The 20651-nt window shown below is 43.9% G+C and overlaps 1 protein-coding gene across 1 annotated transcript; it reads left to right on the forward strand.

The window, feature by feature from the left end:
- Positions 1-819: 819 nt before the first annotated feature.
- LOC130185844 (neurexophilin-1) lies at positions 820-19260 on the forward strand. Its single transcript, XM_056402551.1, has 2 exons — positions 820-1442; positions 14702-19260. The coding sequence occupies exons 1-2, from the start codon at positions 1389-1391 to the stop codon at positions 15473-15475; spliced, it is 828 nt and encodes a 275-aa protein (XP_056258526.1). The 5' UTR covers positions 820-1388; the 3' UTR covers positions 15476-19260.
- Positions 19261-20651: the final 1391 nt, after the last annotated feature.

The raw sequence follows: 20651 nt of genomic DNA on the forward strand, positions 1-20651 counted from the left end.
AGATGGACACACAGCGGGTGAAGCTCATCTATGAGTCTAATTAAGCAGAAATGGAGCTGTTGGGAGCCAGGGGACCTGCACAGTGATATCTTGCATTTCAGTCCATTAACCTGCTCCTAATGAACTGTGTGTTATTGGGGAATGTCTTTATTAATCACACCCCACTGAGGTGACGGTCACTGGTTCGGCGGTGCTCTCCGTGTACGTCGATACTCTTCAGCAGGGCTCCAGATCACCGCCTGGCCCGAGGGGAGGACGGACAATCTGACAGTAGACATGCATGATGTGACAGCGTGCATGAGGATGAGGCTTGGTGACGAATCCCAAGAGCTGCAAACCTCAGCTGTAACATCCTCACTTGACCGTATGACACAGGAGTTGTTTTTGTTGTGACAAGCGCGGTGTGAAAACAGACCCAGGCTTTCCCAATCAATGACTTTCACCCACCCACAGTGATGATTATATCTAATGAGAGGCTTGGTGATGAGATAGACCCTCGAAGTTGTCAGTGGATTACTGAGGCAGGCTGTTATAGGTTTGAGAAACCAATGTCAGAAATATTAGTAAGGGATTTGAAAGGAGTGAGGAAGCACTCACACAAGTGGAACAGATGTTTATTGTTTTTTTTTTTAAGCTACTGGTTATTTATTCCAATTGCTTCTTGTTTGATTGTATGCAGGATGAATTTGGTGGATGGGATTAGAGAAAGTGGCTGAAAGAGAGAAAAAGGGAGATGCTAGATAGGAGCAGAGAGACAGAAATAAGGGAGGGGGAAGAGAGAGAAGAGGGGAGAGAGGAAAGAGAGTCGTGGTGAGAGAGAAGGGGGAGAGGCGCGCGCGCGCGCACACACACATACACACACACACACACACACAGGGAGAGGGAGCGAGAGAGAGACGGAGGGAGTAGAAACTGTTAAAACGTGTGTGTTCGCTCTTGCCAGTCTCAGCATCGCTCAGTTTCTGCAGGAGGCAGCTGGCTCCATCCCTCCAGGATCTCCACTGGCACCGATGACCACATATGATCTACCCACTTCCCAGTCTACCCATTCACTCTGATTTGGGATCTCTTTATTTTGTTTGCATGGATGATAACAGCCTACCGCAGATGCATGGATTTCTCATACACCAACTAATTTGACTCAAACCCGGGATTGGTGAAAAAACACAGAACAGACAAAAAAAGGGGGGGGGACTCCAGCCGTTTTTAGGTCTGTGGAAGCAGCACTTGAGCCTGCCTTGGACATGGGACCGTGCGTCAGCCGAGAGGGATCCGGTGTCGGAGGAAGAGCATCTTCCTGAAGGAGGAAAAACCCGTGTGAGGGAGTTTTTTAATTTTTGTTTTTGCCACCGGGGAGGGGGGAGCTGTGGGTTTTACGCGCCGGAACGATGCGTCCCAACCGCGGCTTCATCCTGCTCCTCCTCAACGGAACCGCTTGTTTGGTAAGAACATTGTGGGAGTGGGGGAAAGCCACACTGTACTCTTCATGCATCTTGCATCAGATAACCTTACTTTACCCATATAACGCTTCGTACCCGCGTCAGGAGGTGCGGCGAGGTTACTGCACCGCATTTGCACAAAAAAAAACTTCCAAACTCGCAGATTGAAGTCGACAAACAGTGTGTGGACAGACACGAGAGAGCGGTAACCGGGAGCCTCTCGCAGAGATGCAGAGAAAATTCACGCCTACTTTGCTCGGTTTACTTCCAAACGCGTTTCTGCTGACTTCTGGTATTTTCTTTTACTCACTTTATAATTATTAAGACACTAATATTCACTTTGACCCCGCTCGGCTCAGGTACGGCGGGTGCACTATCGCAAATTCCCAGCAGACACTCGTACTGTCAGCGTGCGGAGCGCAACTGTGCCGCCGGTGTTCATTACCAGTCTGGTTTACTCTGCCAGCATTTGGAGCCTAGTTAATGTGTTTAACCCATCATTCATCGCACATTAGTGGCTAGCTTGGAAGAAGGTAGGTGCACGGGGAAGTAATAACTGGAATTAACCTGAATGGGTTAAACTGCAGACAGGTGTAACCTCCACTTTAAGCCAAAGCCCAAAACACAGGAAACACCGACACTGCAAGAAGCGTTTTAGAAAATCATGTAAAAGTCAAAACAGTGTGTCAACTGAAGGGAGTGGGTTTACTTGAAATTAATTAAAAAATACAAAAAATAAAATAAAATAATAATAATAAAAACTCAACATATTCGAGCAGTTACGGTTTTATGACATACATTTGCTACAGTTGCATCATAAACTTTTAGTGTAACGACCATGTGTATGGAGATCTACTGTAGGATCCATAACAGAGGTGGGAATAATTTTTCATGCCAGAAAGATTAGACGAGCAGAGGAGTCCGATATGATTAAATAGAGAATTTATACAGAAGGTGGGGAGCTCATTTTGAAGGGAGAGAAACCTCTTATAACCACTCTGTTCTCTGACTGAGCTAACTATTAAAAAAAAAAAAAAAATCAAGTTATACTAAAGATTTCCAATGTATAATAATTTACCTAAGTAAATTGTGATACCTTCCTAAGGACCCCCACTGACCTGAATTGGCTCTGTCCAGTGTTACATAACCTCACAATCAAATTTGGATCACCCACTCCTCTTTCATGTACGCTTGCAGATTTATTAAAAAGCAGCCTTTAATGAGAAATCAGCTCTTGATTCACATGAGGAAACTTGAAAACATCCTTCTGCTCGGAAACCCCTGGGCTGAGTGGAGCTCACTCATCACAGGGCCCAGGAAATGAGCAAGCTAAAAAAAAACCCCCAAAAACACACACACACACACACACACACAAAAAAAAGTACAGTGAAAATTTTCAAGTGAGGCAGAGTGGCTGTTTGATGCACCCCTTTGTGTCTGCGTCTCCTCAAGGATGACCTTGTGCTTCTCATATTAAGGTATTATTCAGGTGCTCAGAGTAAAGTAAAGGCCCTTTTGGTGATTTGAGGTCTAACACACAGTGGTTATAACTGACTGAACGCACACAGATTTGCTGGTTGAGAGGGAGCTGTTCCAACACATCTGAGAGTGAGGAGACCACACGCTGACTTGAAATATGGGGGATGAGCGCCTTTTCAGCCGAGATACAAGAGTGTGGGATAATAGGCTTAACACTCACTTCTGTGTTGTCTTGGTTCTGGGAGTATTTTGTGAGCTGCAGGGCTGTAGCCTATTGTAACCCAGAAGGTCTGTGGCTAATGATAATGAAATTAATTGGGGCTTTTTTTCCCCCCACTCTCCAGACCATGTATCTATGAAAAACGTACATGACATCCCTCAGCAGGAGATCTTGGGTAATTCATTAAACCCGTGACATTGATAAATTATGGAGCAATTAATAAATTAAGTAACTTTTTTTATTATGCAACAGAGCCGTGATTAATAATCATATAAGCCTACTATGCATTAAAAATTCGATTTGGATGATTTTCTGTTGTAATAGCTCCGCAATTCTCAGACAGGGTTTAGGTCTCGAGGGAGCTTTTGCAAATGGCTACAAATACAGATGACTATTAACACAAGGTGCCACTCCGGTTGTTGTTTATGTGTTGAATGATGGGTTTCAAATGTTAATTATTCTCTGTATTTGAATGGTGGGTGATGAATAATATAAACCATCTCAGTTGTATAATTGACTGCTTGAGAAATTATGTTTATTTTTGGCAGCAGTCTGAGTTATTTCTCATCTGTCTCTCTGCGAGATGACTGGGTTTGTTTCTCTCGGCTAAATGGCTCATGCGCATGTACCAAGAGAATAATCTGTGGGGTGTTTAAGAGGGTGGTTTGATATTTATTGTCCTTTCACTTGTCCTTGTGATCAGCAGCGATGGCAGTCAGTTGTTGCTCGAGCAGAGGCAAGATGTGAAACAGGGCTGCAACGAGGCTGATGATTGTTTTTGTCACTGATTAATCTGCTTTTTATTTTTCTCAGTAAATTGTTAGCATTTCCTTAAGCCCAAGGAGATGTACTCAAATTGTTTTTTTTTTTTTTGTTTAACCAACAGTCCAGTGCCTCAAGATATTCAGTTTAGTGTGAGTATGGAAAAGTTGTCACATTTGAGAATCATTAAATGTTTGGGTTTTTTTTTCCTACTTATTATTCAATTATCAAAATAGTTTCTAGTTTATTTTTCTGTCAATCAACTAGCTGATGAATTACTAACTGCTGAAGCTCTGCTGTGAAAGTTACAGACACTGTAAGGACATAATCCGCGGCTAAACAGAAGCAGCACATGCAAGGTGAACTGAGCTCACTGTAAGCAGAGGAAAGACAGGTGCCTATAGGAGATAAGCTGACACACTGGAAATAGACTGGTACAGGATGGTGTAAAGACAAAGGAAGTGAGAAGAAGTGTAGATAAAGTGCTAAAAAAAAAAAGAATAAGTTAAACATCTGCCTCAGAGGGTTTATACACCTCATTGACAGTCATCACAGATTCTTTCTTCCTTTTGTGGCAAAACATCCAAGAAAAACACACGTTAATCCATGTATAATTACAACTGCAGCACAGGGTTGGCAGTCTGAATCCCCAGACCGAATCTGGGAGGGCTGAGGTGAACAGCGAGTGCTCTCTCCTCCTTCAACAATCTGAATAACTACCAGTAGGAGAATGAAGTGCATTGAACTCAACTGCTCCACTGAACTGCAGCTTCTCTCCCTCCTGCAATTATTCAAGAATCACCCCACTTTTTTTGCAGAAGGGAGATGATACTCTGTGTCGACGTGCTTGGTTAAAGAGTCATTTTAAATAAGGAGCATTTAAAAAAAAAAAAAACATTTTACTCACTCAGCACTCAACAAGGAGACATCAATATTTGCACTTTAATAAACGTGCACACGCATGAAAGAGCTTTTTCATTAAGGAATTCTGACCTTCATCATTGCATGTTGCCGTAACCTTCACGTGGTGAAGATCGCTGGGGGATGCAGGAGCCCGGCTTTTCATACACGCTCGCGTTGAGCTCACAGATGCTCCAATTCACACAAGATTTTTTTTTTTTTGGGAGGGATGAGCCTCAGGTAGCCTCTCTGTGGCAAAGAGAGACAGGACCACATTATACTCCCTCTGATTGCTTTCAGTAGAGACGCAGACACCGGCCATCACGCTTGATAACTGAATTTCACCTCTGTAGCAGAGAACAGAATTTGCAGAGTGAATTTCAGGGCAGACGCTCATGCATATTCCAAGTTTTTACACGCCACGCTCTTCCCTGTGTTGTAGGTAATTTCAAAACAGAGAGAAAACATGACACTTGCATGAATTCACATCCACAAATTAGGACCTCCTGCTGCTGCTGCTGCTGCTGTTTTTTCCATTTCCAAACTTTTACCGTCAACCTCCATTTGACTTTCGCATCAGCGAGGAAACACTTACTTATTTAACATGGCACATCAATTAAAAACAAATTATGTTCTTCCACTGAAAGCTTTACAAAGCCAAAATCCCTTTCATAACAAAGGAGGGATTGTGATTAGACTGTACACCACTGAGCACACACTTGAATCATAACATAGCACACAACAACTGAGACAACAAAAGGTATTATATCCAAGCAGAAAGTGCCTGTAGTTTGGCTGGAGCACCACAAGACAGCAAAGGTGGAACAAACGCACACTGTGCAAACCTGAAGATTTGAAAAGCAGAGGCTGTCTACTAATTCTACCCACATCAGACTTCTCTCTCCATTTTGGCCTGTCATAAGTTCTTAGATTCACGTTTCTTAGATACCTGTCTTCCTCGCGGGGTCGCTGACCTTGTCCACCCAGATACATCCCCGGCTAAGCAGAAATACCACCTTAATCCTGAGAAAACAAGCTGAGGAAAAAATGAAAACTCACTGTCTGATACAGCATATATTGCATGCAGACACAAATGTGAGACAGCAGCAGCAGCAGCAGGGTGAATTCAATTTTTTTTTTTTTTTTTTTGTCTCGCTCCCTTGAGTCTTCCTCTTTGCCATCATTGTTGCAATCTGCATGTCAGAGCTCATAAGCTTACACCCTCGTCCTCCTCCTCCTCCTCCTCACATCCGATACAGGCGCCAGAAACACAAAACTCATCCATGATTGTCAAATCATAAGTGAGGGTTTGACTACGAAACCACAGTGGAAGCAGACAGAGCAGTTTATTGTGCTGATGACATCTGTCCTGTAGTTCCCCCTTTGTGAGTGCATGAAGCATCATAAAGGGATGATCTTTACAGGGACAATTATCAGGTCGCGGCATTTTCAGCATCAGTAGCGAAATAATATGCAGTTGCATTGTTAGCCATTCATCTAGGGGACGAACAATTTCCTGGAGGAGCCCAACATCCCAATGTCACTTGTAACCATTTTTCTTAATTAATTTTATACGTCATTACTTCATCACTGCTTCAGCCTGGATTTTCATGAACTTCAAATACACAATTTAGAATCAGAAATTCTATCGTCACTAATTTTGTGAACTTTTCCCATAGAATTAAAAAAAAAATGTTCAGTGATCCCTACGCTAACCGCTCGTACCCTTTCATTGTGAATCTAGACTAGTAGTAGTTGGTTTGCGCTGGTAATTGCAGGATTGTTGTTCGCCTTAAATGTCTCCTTAAATTTGATGAGTGCTTTTGATGGAAAGTGTTTTCACCTATTTTACTCAGACTTTTTTTTCCCCCTATTTTCTGTTTTGTATAGTCCAGATACACAACCCAACACTGAGCAATCACAAAAAACAATATATAAACATGAAGACAGGGTGGACGTGCAGAGCTGCTGGTGTTATAAAGGATAACCTCTGTAGCGTTCTGCCTGTTGTGTAAAACAGCTTGAGTTGTACACAGCCGCAGTGTGCACCTCTTCCTCCCCTGACCACCCACTGAGGAACCCAGCGAAAGACCCCAGCTCCCCTTCCTCCCTCCCCCACCGTCAGAGCTCCCAGTAGCCCCACAGCACAGACAGGCAGAGAGAGAGAGAGAGAGAGAGACGGAGGGAGAGCACGCTCTCTGACACACTGACAGCCCTTCATCGTGAAGCGCTGAGCTGTCCTGAGACAGAATACGTTTGCTGAAAACCAGCACAATTTATTGTGGCATTGCTCTCTGGGAGACTGCAGGGGAGACAGAGAAGACCCTGGAAGAATATCTGTAGGTTTGTCTGCTGGTTTCGGATAGTGAAGGGTGGATTACAGTGAACAGCTTAAAGAAAAATGACTCGTATCCTTGGGTAGAATGAGTAGGTGTAACTCCCAGGGGATCCAGATAAAGACGCGTTTGAGTCTCACACGGAGGAATAACTAAGGATGGGAAAATCCATGAGAGATTTTAATTTCAGAGAGCTTCTGCTAGTAGAAGTGGCTTTACTGCATCGTGAAAATGCAAACTGTTATGCAAAGTGTCAATATAGAATAAAAATTTCACTGCTTCAAGATCTGAAGGCATCCAAACAACCTTAGAAAAAGGCGATGTGGGACCAGGGGACATGGGTTTACTTGAAGAGGGAACACCAGGCCATCAGCATAGTTTAACGCTTTAGGAAACCGAAGCTTTTGTGATGCCGCAGGCTCCGAGGGTCGTGCTGACCTCATCGTGGTGTGACTGGATCGGCAGGATACCACGCGCCAGAATGAGACCGGGGAGAAGGAGCCCATTTATATTCCCGATTCTCTCACAATCTGTAAACAGTCCGTTCTGCTTGAATGAACATCTAGTGTGCAGTTTACCAGCATGCTGCCCAGTGACGGTACAGTGATTTTCAGGGTCAGAGACAGACATGTCCAGACAAGGCCCACGGAGGGTCTTTATGGGGGTTTCCAATTAAAGCAAGCAGCGCAGCCACAAGGATCAGGGAGTTTGGCTGAATTTGAAAGAAGACTATTTTAAGTACAATGAAGGGATAATAGGAACATTTATTGCAGACCAAAGTGGTTTCTGAATTGAATTGAGAATGCATTGTTATAGGATGTAGGGCAGCAATGACTAGCAATCATTTTAACCTTTATTTCTCTAGGAAACCAGTGTGATGCACTTATGCATGCAGCACTTCACAATCACCCTGTTAACACATACAACCTTTTTCTAAGCTGCTCCCTCTATAGTCAGGTCAGGGTAGAGTTAGGTCGCTGGAGCTACTTGGTTAAGGTTAAGGAAATTGAGATTGTGTGTAATCCATCTGAGATGGACTGCAGTTCACACCTGTTGTCAGGATGTGAATCAAATGTCTCACAACTAAGCACTTGTGATCAGATTTCACTTGCCTGCTAACATTTGGCTTTATCGGTTTGAAACTGCTGCTAAACAGAAAGAACGTTTTGACTAGTTAAGCAGTTTGGTGCTTCACTGAGCTCTGTGGCACATGCAAAAAAAAATTGTGCTGATGCATGCAATCTGCAGAGCTGGACAAAGCTTCAGAGCAATCAGGGGTTTCACAAATGTGCAAACATCTGGCAAACCTCTAAATGTCACTGAAGTCACCCGATGCATTCTCGGTGCCACCACAGCTGCCCACTAATGATCAGAGCCCAAGATTCATTGCCTTTAAGTGCCGCTGTAAGTGTGAACGGAGCCCATTCACATACTCACACACATTCTCAGCTGGGAGCTGCATAGTTAGACCACAGTCTGATTTGGCCACTTAACACCTCCACTGAAGCTATTTAACTGCCTTGCTCAAGAGTGTATGAATAAACAGGAAGGTCTTATTCATTTGCTGTTTCTTTTGCTGGGGATTCAAATAGACAACTTTTCAAGTATTAGTGCTGCGAAGCTCCAGGACAGATTTTCAAAACCCAACAGAAATACTGGCGCATTAAGTCAGACAACAGCTCTTGATAAACTGTTTTTTTTAAATATCTGAACGTCTATGAGACGACTGTAGAGTCCTTCCAGCTTTAACAAGGCAGGTGTGAATACTGTAGCAGCGGCTTTAATCAGCTCTGTCCCATCAGCCCATGCTTTGCTCCCAGCTCTCTGGGGAGGAACAGGGAAGAAACCGTCCCCTGCTACTCCTCTCCACCGTCCTTGCACCGCCAACTTGTCGATATCTTATAATGTAAAAATTTGATAGCCAATTCGGAGCCCGGCTTCTCTCTGAGCATACAAAATGAGCCCAAATCCAGCGGGACAACACAACTGAACCTGTCCAAAATGAGATGGGAAAGTGGATGGAGGATGCAGATAGAAAGAAATGCTCAGGAAAAGAGTGCAGAATAAAAAAACCTTCAGTGTAGCGAGTTTGTTCACCCACTGCAGATCTAAGCTCCAGTGACCCCCGAGAAGCTGGAGTAAATTATTCATTAAGAGTCAAATAGCTTGTTTCTTGTGAAATTACCTTTCTACCCCTTACCTCTTCTTGGATCTACACTAGCCAGAAGAATAATTAGTTATAAGGGCACAGCCATTTTCAGACTTTAATCATGTAACAGAGAAGTCTCCTGCAGTGAACATATTAGATCTGGAGATGGGAAAAAGAGACAGAGAAAAAAGAGAATAAAGCATTGACGAACACTTAAGAAATCTGAGCTGCCTGGGTCTGTAATTAAAAATTGATGTCATATTAGAGATGAAGATTTCAACTCAACAGCCAGAGGAAAATGGAGTGCTTATTGAACTTGTCAGCTCCCCAGGACAAGCACATGCTTTCAGCCCTGCTGGGTGGCTCAACAGGCAGATTCTCTGTATCAATCAATCAATCAATCAATCAATCAATCCATTTATTCTATTCCAGTTCATGCATCCATAAGACCAGCCTCATTCTTCCAGTTTATATTGAAATTTAACCAGTGAATAACCTGAAATAGTTTTTTTTAATATATAGTTTAAGAAACTGCTTAACTTGCTGCTTTCCTGCAGCAGTGGAAGTAAATGAAGCCTTAATAGCTAATATAAATAATTCCTACAGGTTGATGACTTGTCCGTCTGTACAAAGGCAGTGTTGGGACAAACTGTGATACTAAACCCAGTGATGCATTGTAAGGACAATACTGTACTGCAAGAATTAATACTGTATGTTGCTATTATAATGGTGAGAAAAAGGCATGTTACAATTAAAGGAAGACAGACTGGTTGGTCAGGTTCATCCTACAGCAAGATACTGACTGGAAACTTTAGAAGACAGTGGCTTCACATGACGGCAGAGCAGCTCGGGCTCCGGACTCAAACCACATGGAGCTGGTTTGGGGTGAACTGGACAGAGGGTGACAGCCAAGGAAACTAAAAGTGCAACACGTTTGGTGGATCCTCTGCAGCAATGACAAACTTTCAACATAATATTTCACTTCCATTGTAGAGAGAACATCATGAATGAGGCATTAGAGAACTTTCTGTAACAACTGGAAAATTGTGGTGTTTTAAAACTTAATAGTGTGTGTGTGTGTGTGTGTGTGTGTGTGTGTGTGTGTGTGTGTGTGTGTGTGTCACTTTTGGTCTCCACTGGTTCCTGAGGGAAATCTGTAGTATTATTGCTCCAGTTAGTCACTCACTTTGTCTGTCTGGTAGAGTACAGCGGGTTTTCAGATAAATTTTCTGGAAACAGCCGCCTGCTGCAGCCACAGACTCAAAGATGTTAAAACGCTCCATTTTCATTACAGTCATTTTTACAAATGAATTTTTTGATTTATAAAATATCAGAAAAATTGCAAAAAACAATTCCTGTCACAATTGTCTAAAGCCCAGTGTGATGTTTTCAAATTGCTTTTATCCAACCAACAACACAAAAGATTTTCTATTCAACATGACACAAAACAGAGAACAACAACTCCTCCCATTGGAGAAAGTGGGACCAGAGAATTTTTTCCTCGAAAAATGACAACACTGTCATTTGTGCATTTTCAGGAAGTTAAGTCTATTTTGGAACAATAACCTGCGTCTTTGACACACTGGTCTGTCACCAGTCCCCTGCTCCTGAGAGACTTATGGCACGTTTCAGTTAAGTGGCTCCCTCTTCTCTGCGCCATTTCATGGCGACAGTGTGCCTCCGTCACCAGGAGAAAGGGGTTAAAACGGTGTACCTGTCACTGTAACAGGCTGATTATTGCCTGTGGAGCTGGCAGGCTCGTGAGGATCGCTCCCCCTCCCCACAGTCCCTGCTGGGAGAGAGTCCTGGGGCCTGTGCTCACTGAGGCTGAATGACTCACAATTACCACAGCGACGGAGCCTGCAGCCACCTCCCATCCTCTCCAGCCGTTTCACTGACTCACTTAGCGCACATGACAAATGACAAAATCACCCTGAACCTCCGCCCCCTCAATAAGACCTGATTGCCCATCGCCCACACTTTGCCTACAGTACTTAAAGCTGGGATATATCTTGCCAAGCTTCATGAAACAAAACAAACTTAGTCTGGAAGAAACTTCTTCTGGCCTCTCAAAGCAGCGTTTTACTGTATTACACTAAGTAGATGGTTTAACATGCATATAATATGAGCTCGAGAGCAGCACATTGTCCTGGAAATACACTGCTGCTGCAGATTTTTATAACTCATCAAAACTCTTCTTTAATGTCATAACACTGATCACTGAAAAAAACAGACAGCATTTGTTGTGCATCATCAAAGGATGACTCCTCTGACTGTATTTTAAATATGAAAGACAGTGAGTGATATGAACACCCAAAGCAGACAACATCAGTGCTCAACTGTTAACAAAGCAAAGTCTCGCTGTGCCTGCAAAAATTGTGGCCATATCCCACTAAAGTGAAGCAATGCATTAATGTTTTGGCAGAGAGAAAACAATGGTGAACTCTGCGGCCAATTTACACCATTTAGACTTGCTTACATTGCACTAGTCAAAAGTTGGAAGCGTGCTGATAGTTGTATCTTACACCTCATATACTCCCCTAGTTAAATGCAGCGAGAGTTGTTGCAGTATGCAGTTTTTCATAATGGAGCAGAAAAGTAGCCCTTGTTCTAATATTTAATGATAAAAAATGCGTTATGTGCTGCTGTATAATGTGTGACCTCGGTGACCTCAGAGCTGTATCGTTGACCAGTAGGTAAGAATCCTTACCATAGGGCACATTTCTCTGCAAAAATGAAATCACAACGGCATCACGGCTGTTTGGACAACTGCACAGTATGTGTTCTCTTGCTGCAGTAATCATTACAGCTCTGGCTCTGCTTTTTCTCTTCTTTTTTTTCTGGCGCCATATTAAGCTCATTCTAACATTTGTCTTTGACAATGATGCTGCACACTGAATCTGAAACCTCGAGCGGTGCCAGACACTTAAATCTTCTGTTCAACAATAGCACAATGCTCACTTCATCTCTCCTCCTGCAGCCTGGCCTCTCAGGCTCTCTAATGAAGACTGTGCAAGAGAGGGAGGATGCCTTGCTCAATATGTAAGCTACAACAAAGCATTCTGCAATATGTTTTCTCTCAGATATGAGTGTTGGCACCATCTGAGAATTGCTCCAGACAAGCGGGACAGTTTGCAAAATGATCAGGATCTTAAAAGCAAGGGGCAGTTTCAGAGAATTAAAGGATGACATATTTTTCGAGAAGCCTAAAGCGCTTTTTGTAGGACACTGCAGGGGCTCTTAAGTGCTATCTGGGGAGGTAGGCAGAGTGCTACCCTCTGTGCCCAGCAGCCACCGGCTCATTGGAGAAGAGAAATCAAACACAAACTAGTCCTTCAATAGGAGCCATGGGGAATGGTGTATTTGTCATCAAAGTCATCCTGCCTGGCCCCAACTCCCATCTTTCAAAAAAAAAAAAAAAGATACAAAAAGATTAAATCAATATGTCTTCAGCTCTTCCAAATTTTTATTCATTATTAATGAGTTTGTGATTCTCAAAGAAGCTATCAGAACTATCTGGTTCAAGAGGAAGCAGTCCTTGTCAGGGCTGTTATCGGCCCCTGTGGGGAGGCTGAAGGATCTGAGCGGCAGTGTAGCGTAGCAGCAGACAGGTAACTAGAGGAGATGGTGTCTGGCCTCTAACATCCCCATGGGAATAAGGCCAGATTAAGGGAAGAGGGGAGTCCTCTCATCTGAGTCCAAACACCAGACCACAACCACATCAGCGGGAATCCTCGCAAGGCAGTTGAAATGCGATCCACGTCGTTATGAAAGGAAATACATGTTTTTAGAGGGACAGGAAATCAATATCGCTGACTGACTGCGGAGCAAGTGAACAAATCTGAGCGAGCTTGAAAAACCTGCATAAAATGGAATAAAAATGAGTCAGGCTTAATAATCCTGACTAAGCCAGTATAAGGAAGCCCTGGCAGTCAAGACAGTAGATGGATCAGAGCGCAGACAGGGATGCATGCATTATGCATCATTGTAAAATCTCTCTGGGTGGAGCACACACACATAAATAAAAAAAACGTACTCCACCGTTCACATTTGCATCACTTATTGTTCTCGTTTACCACAACTCAAAATTCACAAAATTGTGTGTGTGTGTGTGTGTGTGTGTGTGTGTGTGTGTGTGTGTGTGTGTGTGTGTTCTCCGCTGCCAAATCCAAAGGACATAATAATGCAGAATACTTCCATGGCACATTAGACAAATGCTACCTGTTAATAGATCATTACTGTTGAATAATTACCCGTTACTTTCACTCTCACATTCACACACTCTTCACAAAGCTACTGCTGAGCACAGCAGCACTATCTTATCTCCCTCACTCCTCGCCCCCCTCCCCACTCCTCAGTTGATGTTAACATTTGACAGCTTTGTGTGTGTGCCGATACAGATTTTTGTCTTTAATTAAAACACTGGAAGGACTTAATTGGACATTACACTTGATCCCCCCCCCCCCCCCCCCCCCCGCTTGCCCACCTTCCACTCCTCAAAGACTTTGATCCTCCGACCAAGTCTTTCGAGGCATTAATAAATTCCCCAGTAGTCAGGCTCACACTGCAGTGCTTAAGAAGCAAAAAGCTCACTTTAAAACAGAAAACAAAGCTTAGTACGACGTTCCACTTAAACTTTGTTCCTTTAAGATTTTATATAAGAACAATTTCTCTCCAGTTACATAGATGATCTTCAAGTGACCTTTTCTTAGTTCCAGTGAAAAAGAGATTGCTTGAGAGGAAAACATTAATATCCTTCCTTGGATGAAGTTTTGGCACAGTAGAAAATGAGTGTTTTGTAACTGTGTGCATGAATCCTGCTCCTTTTGCTGCATCCAGACACTTTATAAGTGCATAAATCAACCTCCAACCTCTGTTGTCAGAGAAACCAGTCTAGAAAGCATTTTTTAATGACAGAGCTTCATCGTTTTACAGGATTATAGCCTTTGTGGAAAATTGTCCGCCCTCACAAATATTGATTAGACTGCCCAAGACCACAGCACTAACACACTTTATATGAATTTGGTTTTGGTGTGGATTTTCTGTTTGAATCCGTTCTCTGATCCCTCTGGCCTCACCAGTAGCTCAGAGGAGGCATATGAGCCCATTACAAGTGAGCTTAGGGAATTATGTTGGCTCTGTGAAAACTAGACATAAAGGAGTATTTTCTCTTGCAGCCGAAGTAAACAAAAGAATGTAATAATAGCAATACCTGCAAAATTTCAACCATTTATTTATATATATAACATTGATAGAATGTCACGGTTACTACCACAAGAGGTATGAACTGTAAATTAAGTATCGATTAAACCTTTAATTTGTTTTCTGTCCACGTTTCTTTCTACCTTGCTAATAACTGTCTACTTTCTTTCTCTATTTTCTTCTTCGATCCTCACCTCAAACCCCCTCTCTCCAGGTGGCCCTGGGTCAAGAAGATGACTCCTCCAACCCCAAGAGCTCTTCAGATGACTCCTCTAAGACGGTGGGCCTCCTGACCGGGCAGGCCCCCCTCTCGCCCCTGAGCCGCTGGATGCTTCACAGTAAGAGCAGAGCTGCTAATGCCACCTCTCTGGAGCTGCCCTACCGCTCCCCGGTCCCTTTCTCCAAGCAGGAATTCTCTAAACAGGAGTTCTGGGAGATGTTGGGCAGCGACTTGCTCAAGCCCGACGCCTCCAGCTCTAGGGTCAAACGCCGGCCCATTGTAAAGACCGGCAAGTTCAAGAAGATGTTTGGCTGGGGAGACTTCTATTCCAATATCAAGACGGTGAGGCTTAACCTGCTGATCACCGGCAAGATTGTGGATCACGGTAACGGCACGTTCAGCGTCTACTTCCGCCACAACTCCACGGGGCAGGGCAACATCTCGGTCAGCCTGGTGCCACCCGTCAAGGCGGTGGAGTTTGACCTGGAGCGCCAGAGCGTGGTCTACCCCAAGGACTCCAAGATCTTCAATTGCCGCGTGGACTATGAGAAGGTGGATCGCAGCAAGCGCACCTCGCTGTGCAACTACGACCCGTCCAAGACCTGCTTCCAGGAGCAGATTCAGAGCCACGTGTCCTGGATTTGCTCCAAGCCTTTCAAAGTCATCTGTATCTACATATCCTTCTACAGCACGGACTACCGCCTGGTGCAGAAGGTTTGCCCGGACTACAACTACCATAATGAGATGCCCTACCTGCCCTCGGGCTAGAGGACTTGTAGGGGGGGAGGAGAGGTGGGAGGGGAGAGGATAAGGGGGATGAGTAGGCGTTACTGCAGCACACGAGGAGGAAACCAGGGCTGTGAATCGTCCTTAATGCCAGTGTGGCAGCGAGACATCTTAAAAACACCCCCTCTCTGTAGCCTGCCTATTGCAAGATGTAAAAACATATATGCAAAACACAAACTACAGTATGCAGATGATGAGGCATTGGGAATGCTTAACGGCAGCATTTGTTAACTGGACTGGTAGTAAAACTCAAATACCGCCAACACACACATTCTTACCTCAATCCAGTGTCTAAATGCCAACGTCTCGCCTGCTATTTCTCTCCTCCATTAAGTCATTTGTGAATGTTGTCTGAATGTCCTTTTAATCACCCTTTACAATATTGCTCTTTTGCAAAGTCACAAGGAAAGTCTTTTCAAGTCTTTAAATGCTGTGATATGATTCACTGGAGAGTTGTATTAGAATTCAGACTCCATTACAAACATTATACAGCAGTTTAACAGCGTACACTGTACAGGAAATAATCATGATTTCAAACTTGCCAGAGGGAAGGCAAAGCTTTGTTTTTCTCACAAAGAACAGATGAATGTAAAGTGTAACCAACCACAGGATCATTCAGGTTACACTCCAGGTCTTTTTAAAGGGCACCTTTTTTGTTTTACATGAACTCAACATTTAAAGTTCCTCTTCTGACTCTCTCACACCCTGCCCACATCCCCACATCCCACCATCCCACCATGGAACTGCCACTGTGTTTACCTGCCACATCTAATTACTATATATCCTTCAGTTATGTCACGTCCATTTCAATGACAGAGGAAAAGAGGCAGGAAGAGAAAAAAATAATAACAAGAAAATTTGCAAGAAAAAGCAATTGCTCAACAAAGATTCAGGGCCAGGGCTTAAGACAAGTTCAGTGCGGGGGAAATAACTAGATTCTGCATAGAGACAGGATTGGCCCTCCACACTTAACAGAGAGAGAGAGAGGTGGGGGAGTGAGAGAGGGAGAGACTCAGTGAGCTCTTTTAATTAAAGTGGGGAAGGAGATGTAGAGTATGCAGCTCCGTCTATTGTCCCCTCTGTATGAAAAAGATTACATTTTGTTGCCGTCAGGATTCCTGATTTCACGCCTTGATAACTTTGACTGTGTGAGGGAGATTGCTCTCTCCCGACAAATACTGTGTTCACTAAAGTCGGCCCGTTATCTTGAATAAATGAAAATATTATCATAATAATTACATATAATTTAATCTCCTTTAGAACTAATTAAGGTTTCAACGAGAGGGCGAAATGTATTCCTAAAAATCAAGTCAGCGGGTAGGAGGATAAGAGGACGTTCATGGGGATTGTTGTGTTTTTTTGTGCGGAGCCGGCAGCCAAAGCTCAGCTCAGAGTTAACTGCTCTCATTAAGATAAATGGCCAGTGGCTGGCCCATCTCATGTTGCTCTCACAAACAATATCAGAGGAGAGCAGCGCACGACGGAGCAATGAATTAGGTAACATGACATTTTGTGCGCTGAGAGGTTACCGCCATCCTGCTCGTAAGGACACAATGACTTCTCGGTTCATTAACGCTGAACAGTCACGACAAGTGTGAAGAGCCGTTCGACGGTGATATCAGATAACCGGTTTGACACTAATATACTGTGATATCAGGGATGCGGCCAAGATCTGTGCGTGTGCATGCCTGGCTGAAAGTGTGCAGCGACGTCCCAGGTACAGCAGGTGGTCAGCGGTCACCATGAAGCCCTCCTCCTATGGGGGAGGAGGTGTAGCATAAGGCCAGACATAAATGCATGGCCTTGCCTGCTCTGTGTGAGCCTGGAGAGCAGCAGTAGGAGGGAAAACACAGTCACAGGGCTAAAGATAGTAACAAAGACCTGCAAATCTGCACTTCAAAGCTCTGAGTTTTCAATTTACACTTAAAGAGGAGGGGCAGCTCCTCTCCATATGCAACCAAATCAACTCGTGGCCCACAGCAAATGGCAGCGGTGCACAAACAAGTCTGCAGGGGACAGACAGCTGCACCAGCCACAGCCACCGTACAAGCTGCTCATCTGACTGAGTCGAACCTCTGTCTCCTCTTGCGTTTGACCGTTTTATCACAGCAGATATTTCATACATGCGCAGCTTGTCTGCCTCGCTTGCTGACAGCACACATACAGTGGGCTCCAAAAGTCACAGAAAGTTCTCTTTGAGTTTTGGACCCCCACCCCTTGCATCTGTCTGGCTCCACTCTAACTGTGCTTCGAAGTATCTCCCCATCAAGAATCCTCGGTCAAGAATCCTCACAAGGAGGATTTCCCTAAAGAGTCTACAATCAATCACAGTGCTCATTATGAGCCGTAGAGGCAGATTCTGATTTCTGTCATCGCACTAACAGTCAACACAGTATTGATTTGAAAGCATACAGCCCCAGTGGAAAACATAGATGTTTTGGCAGCAGCTCAATCTAAACGCCTGACACTTGTCTGAAGGTCCTTTTTCCCTGTAGCTCTGGATGAAATGCAAAGTCTCATGTGTGTAGAATCCATCAACCAGCATGAATGAACCACTGCCTCTTGTTCTGTTCATCCATTTTTCCTCATCCTCCAGCTTTCCCTGCCTGCGACTCCTCCATACGTCTGCATGTCACTCAGCCCCGCTGTCTCCACGCTATTCTCCTCTTCCTGTGTGTGACCATAACCTCTCTACCTCCCTTACCCTGGCGTTGAACCCTAAGGCGGGTAGTTCCTCATTGCTGCCCCGCCCGCCCGCCCTCCTGCACACAGCGCCGAGCTGAGCTGGCTAATCTCTGTGAGCTTAACGCCGAGCCAACGGAACATCAGCAGTGAGAACTCCCCTCTCTCCTTGTCTATCTATCTATTTCGCTCTATATCTATATCCCATCAAACAAATGTGTGCGCAGACAGTCTTTAAGATGTGCTGGTTTAGGTATTTTCCTCTCTCCTGTTCAAAGCATCTTACATAAGCCCCTTGGATTGCGAGGACATGAAATCTCCTCAACGGCATGCCAACAGAGTGCCCGACACAGATACGCCCCAGTAACCTCAATACTCCTCTCGCCCTCCTGCAGGACGTCCAGAGAGAAGTTGGATACTCACACATGTTGGAATCAAAGCTGGGCACCGTGAGCCCACAGCATTGAACTCATGTAGAAAAACAAACAAACAAACAAACAAACAAAAAAAAAACAAAAAAAAAAAACAACGACACATGGTGGGCTACCTGTGGAGAATAAGCCCCTTACTCTGCTCCTCACCAATCCTCTCAGATTTACAGCAATACTCTCACTGAGACTCCACCTTCTCCGCCTCTCTGGAGCGAGTTAAAAAATAAAAAATGAAAAAAACAAAACAAAAAACAACGGCTGCTGGACTAAGTTTAAGAGACAGTCGTGTTGCTGCGGGATGGACAGTGTTGTTACGGCAGCAGCCTTACTGTTGAACCATCTAGTGCCAACAGACATGTGGATATTTGGCCTTAGAGACTGCGAGACAACACTGGTCCACTCAGCAAAGAATAGTAACAAAACGCAACTGTCAAAAACATAAATATACATATATATATATAAAGGCTACGAGTCCTCAGATCTGAATAAAGTTGTATTTAAATGTGGGTCATGCAGTGGAGGTCGTCTGTTTTAACTTTTGGTTCCTCACGGTTTTGTTTCTGTATGTCATGTGGATGATATACTGTATGGATGATATGATGGCATTTACTGTGGTTTTGGACATTCTAAAAATCAATAAAGTACACACAAGTACTTGAGCCACGTCAGTTGTAGAGAAACACACCTGCTCTTATATCTGCTTGTGCTTCATGTGTAGGAAGAGTGTGTCAACAGTGCTGAAGTCTCTATTTTCTCCTATTTGCATATCCATACTGTGAGCCGACGGCAAAGGGGGAAGATGTGACAAAAAATGTCTCTGCTGAGGGCTCTTGCAGATATACATACAGAGAGAGAAAGAGGAGGGAAAAGGAGCAGAGGGGGGGAAATGGGGTTGAGAGAGAGAGAGAGAGGGGAAGGAAATGTTTCAGCTGGAATGATGCATGAACACAACGCCATCCTCTAATTAGCCTCTTCTTTCTTTCTCCCCGCTCCTCTCCCTCTCTCTCACTCTCAGTTTCTTTGTTGTGCATCTTTGTGCTCCCCGTTCATTTTAAGATGTAATTGACATTAAATTCATTCTACTTCTTAATTAAATCCCAGACAACTGTTAACGAGGGGATGGGTTCAAACATTCAGCTCACAACATCCCTTTAAACAAGATCGATTAAGGCATGGCTGGCGGCAAAGCCGGGCCCTGCAACCCCCCCACCCCCACGCCCCCTTGTTCCCATAAAAGTGCTGCCTGCCTCAGGATAACCTTGCCGGAGATGATGAAAGGGAAGCAAATAAGTCAACACGGAGACAGAAGAATAGAAATCTAATTTGGAAGAAAGCTGGATTGAGGTTAATGTGAAATCTGTGAGAGCAGGATTCTGGGTCAAACACGCACATGGACGCACATACCGCAACACGTGCACAGACATACACACAGAGAGAGGCTGGAAACTACAGGCAACAACCATTGACAACGGGCATAAGGGTTTACAACAAGTTGTAGAAGAAGAGAAAACAATTCAAGAGTATGAGTTTCTCAGAACGGAAAGGGCATTTCAGCATGAGTAATGAGAAGCTGGACGATAGTCATTTGAGAAAATAACTAGTCATGGCACGAAGAGGCGGGAGAAGGCGTGCGAAGCTTAAAATGATAAATAGACATTTGGAAAAATAACCTTGAGGTATCAAAACGTGCGTCCTGGAAAAAAACAGGCAAAATATGTAACAAGAGAGACTCCTTGTTAGCACTTTGTTTTGAAAAACAAGTCTATCAGGTTTGCAATTTAATCCTGTAGAGTGATAATTATGAGTCATTTTCCTCCATGACATATTACACCACAAAGTGGAGTATTGCTCTGCCGGTAGATATTGCACCCTGCAACATCATCCCTTCACTAACAGTGTTGACAAAGTCGACGCTCAACCACGACGCTCTCATTTCTTCACACTTTGAAATCATCAACGAGGATTAGACCGGTATGCCAGTTTGATGATATACAGAACCAGAGTGCAACTGAGGTTTTATTAAAAAAAAAAAAAAAGAAGAGATT

The sequence above is a fragment of the Seriola aureovittata genome, chromosome 17 (genome assembly GCF_021018895.1).
Source record: "Seriola aureovittata isolate HTS-2021-v1 ecotype China chromosome 17, ASM2101889v1, whole genome shotgun sequence".
NCBI classification, from domain to species: domain Eukaryota; kingdom Metazoa; phylum Chordata; class Actinopteri; order Carangiformes; family Carangidae; genus Seriola; species Seriola aureovittata.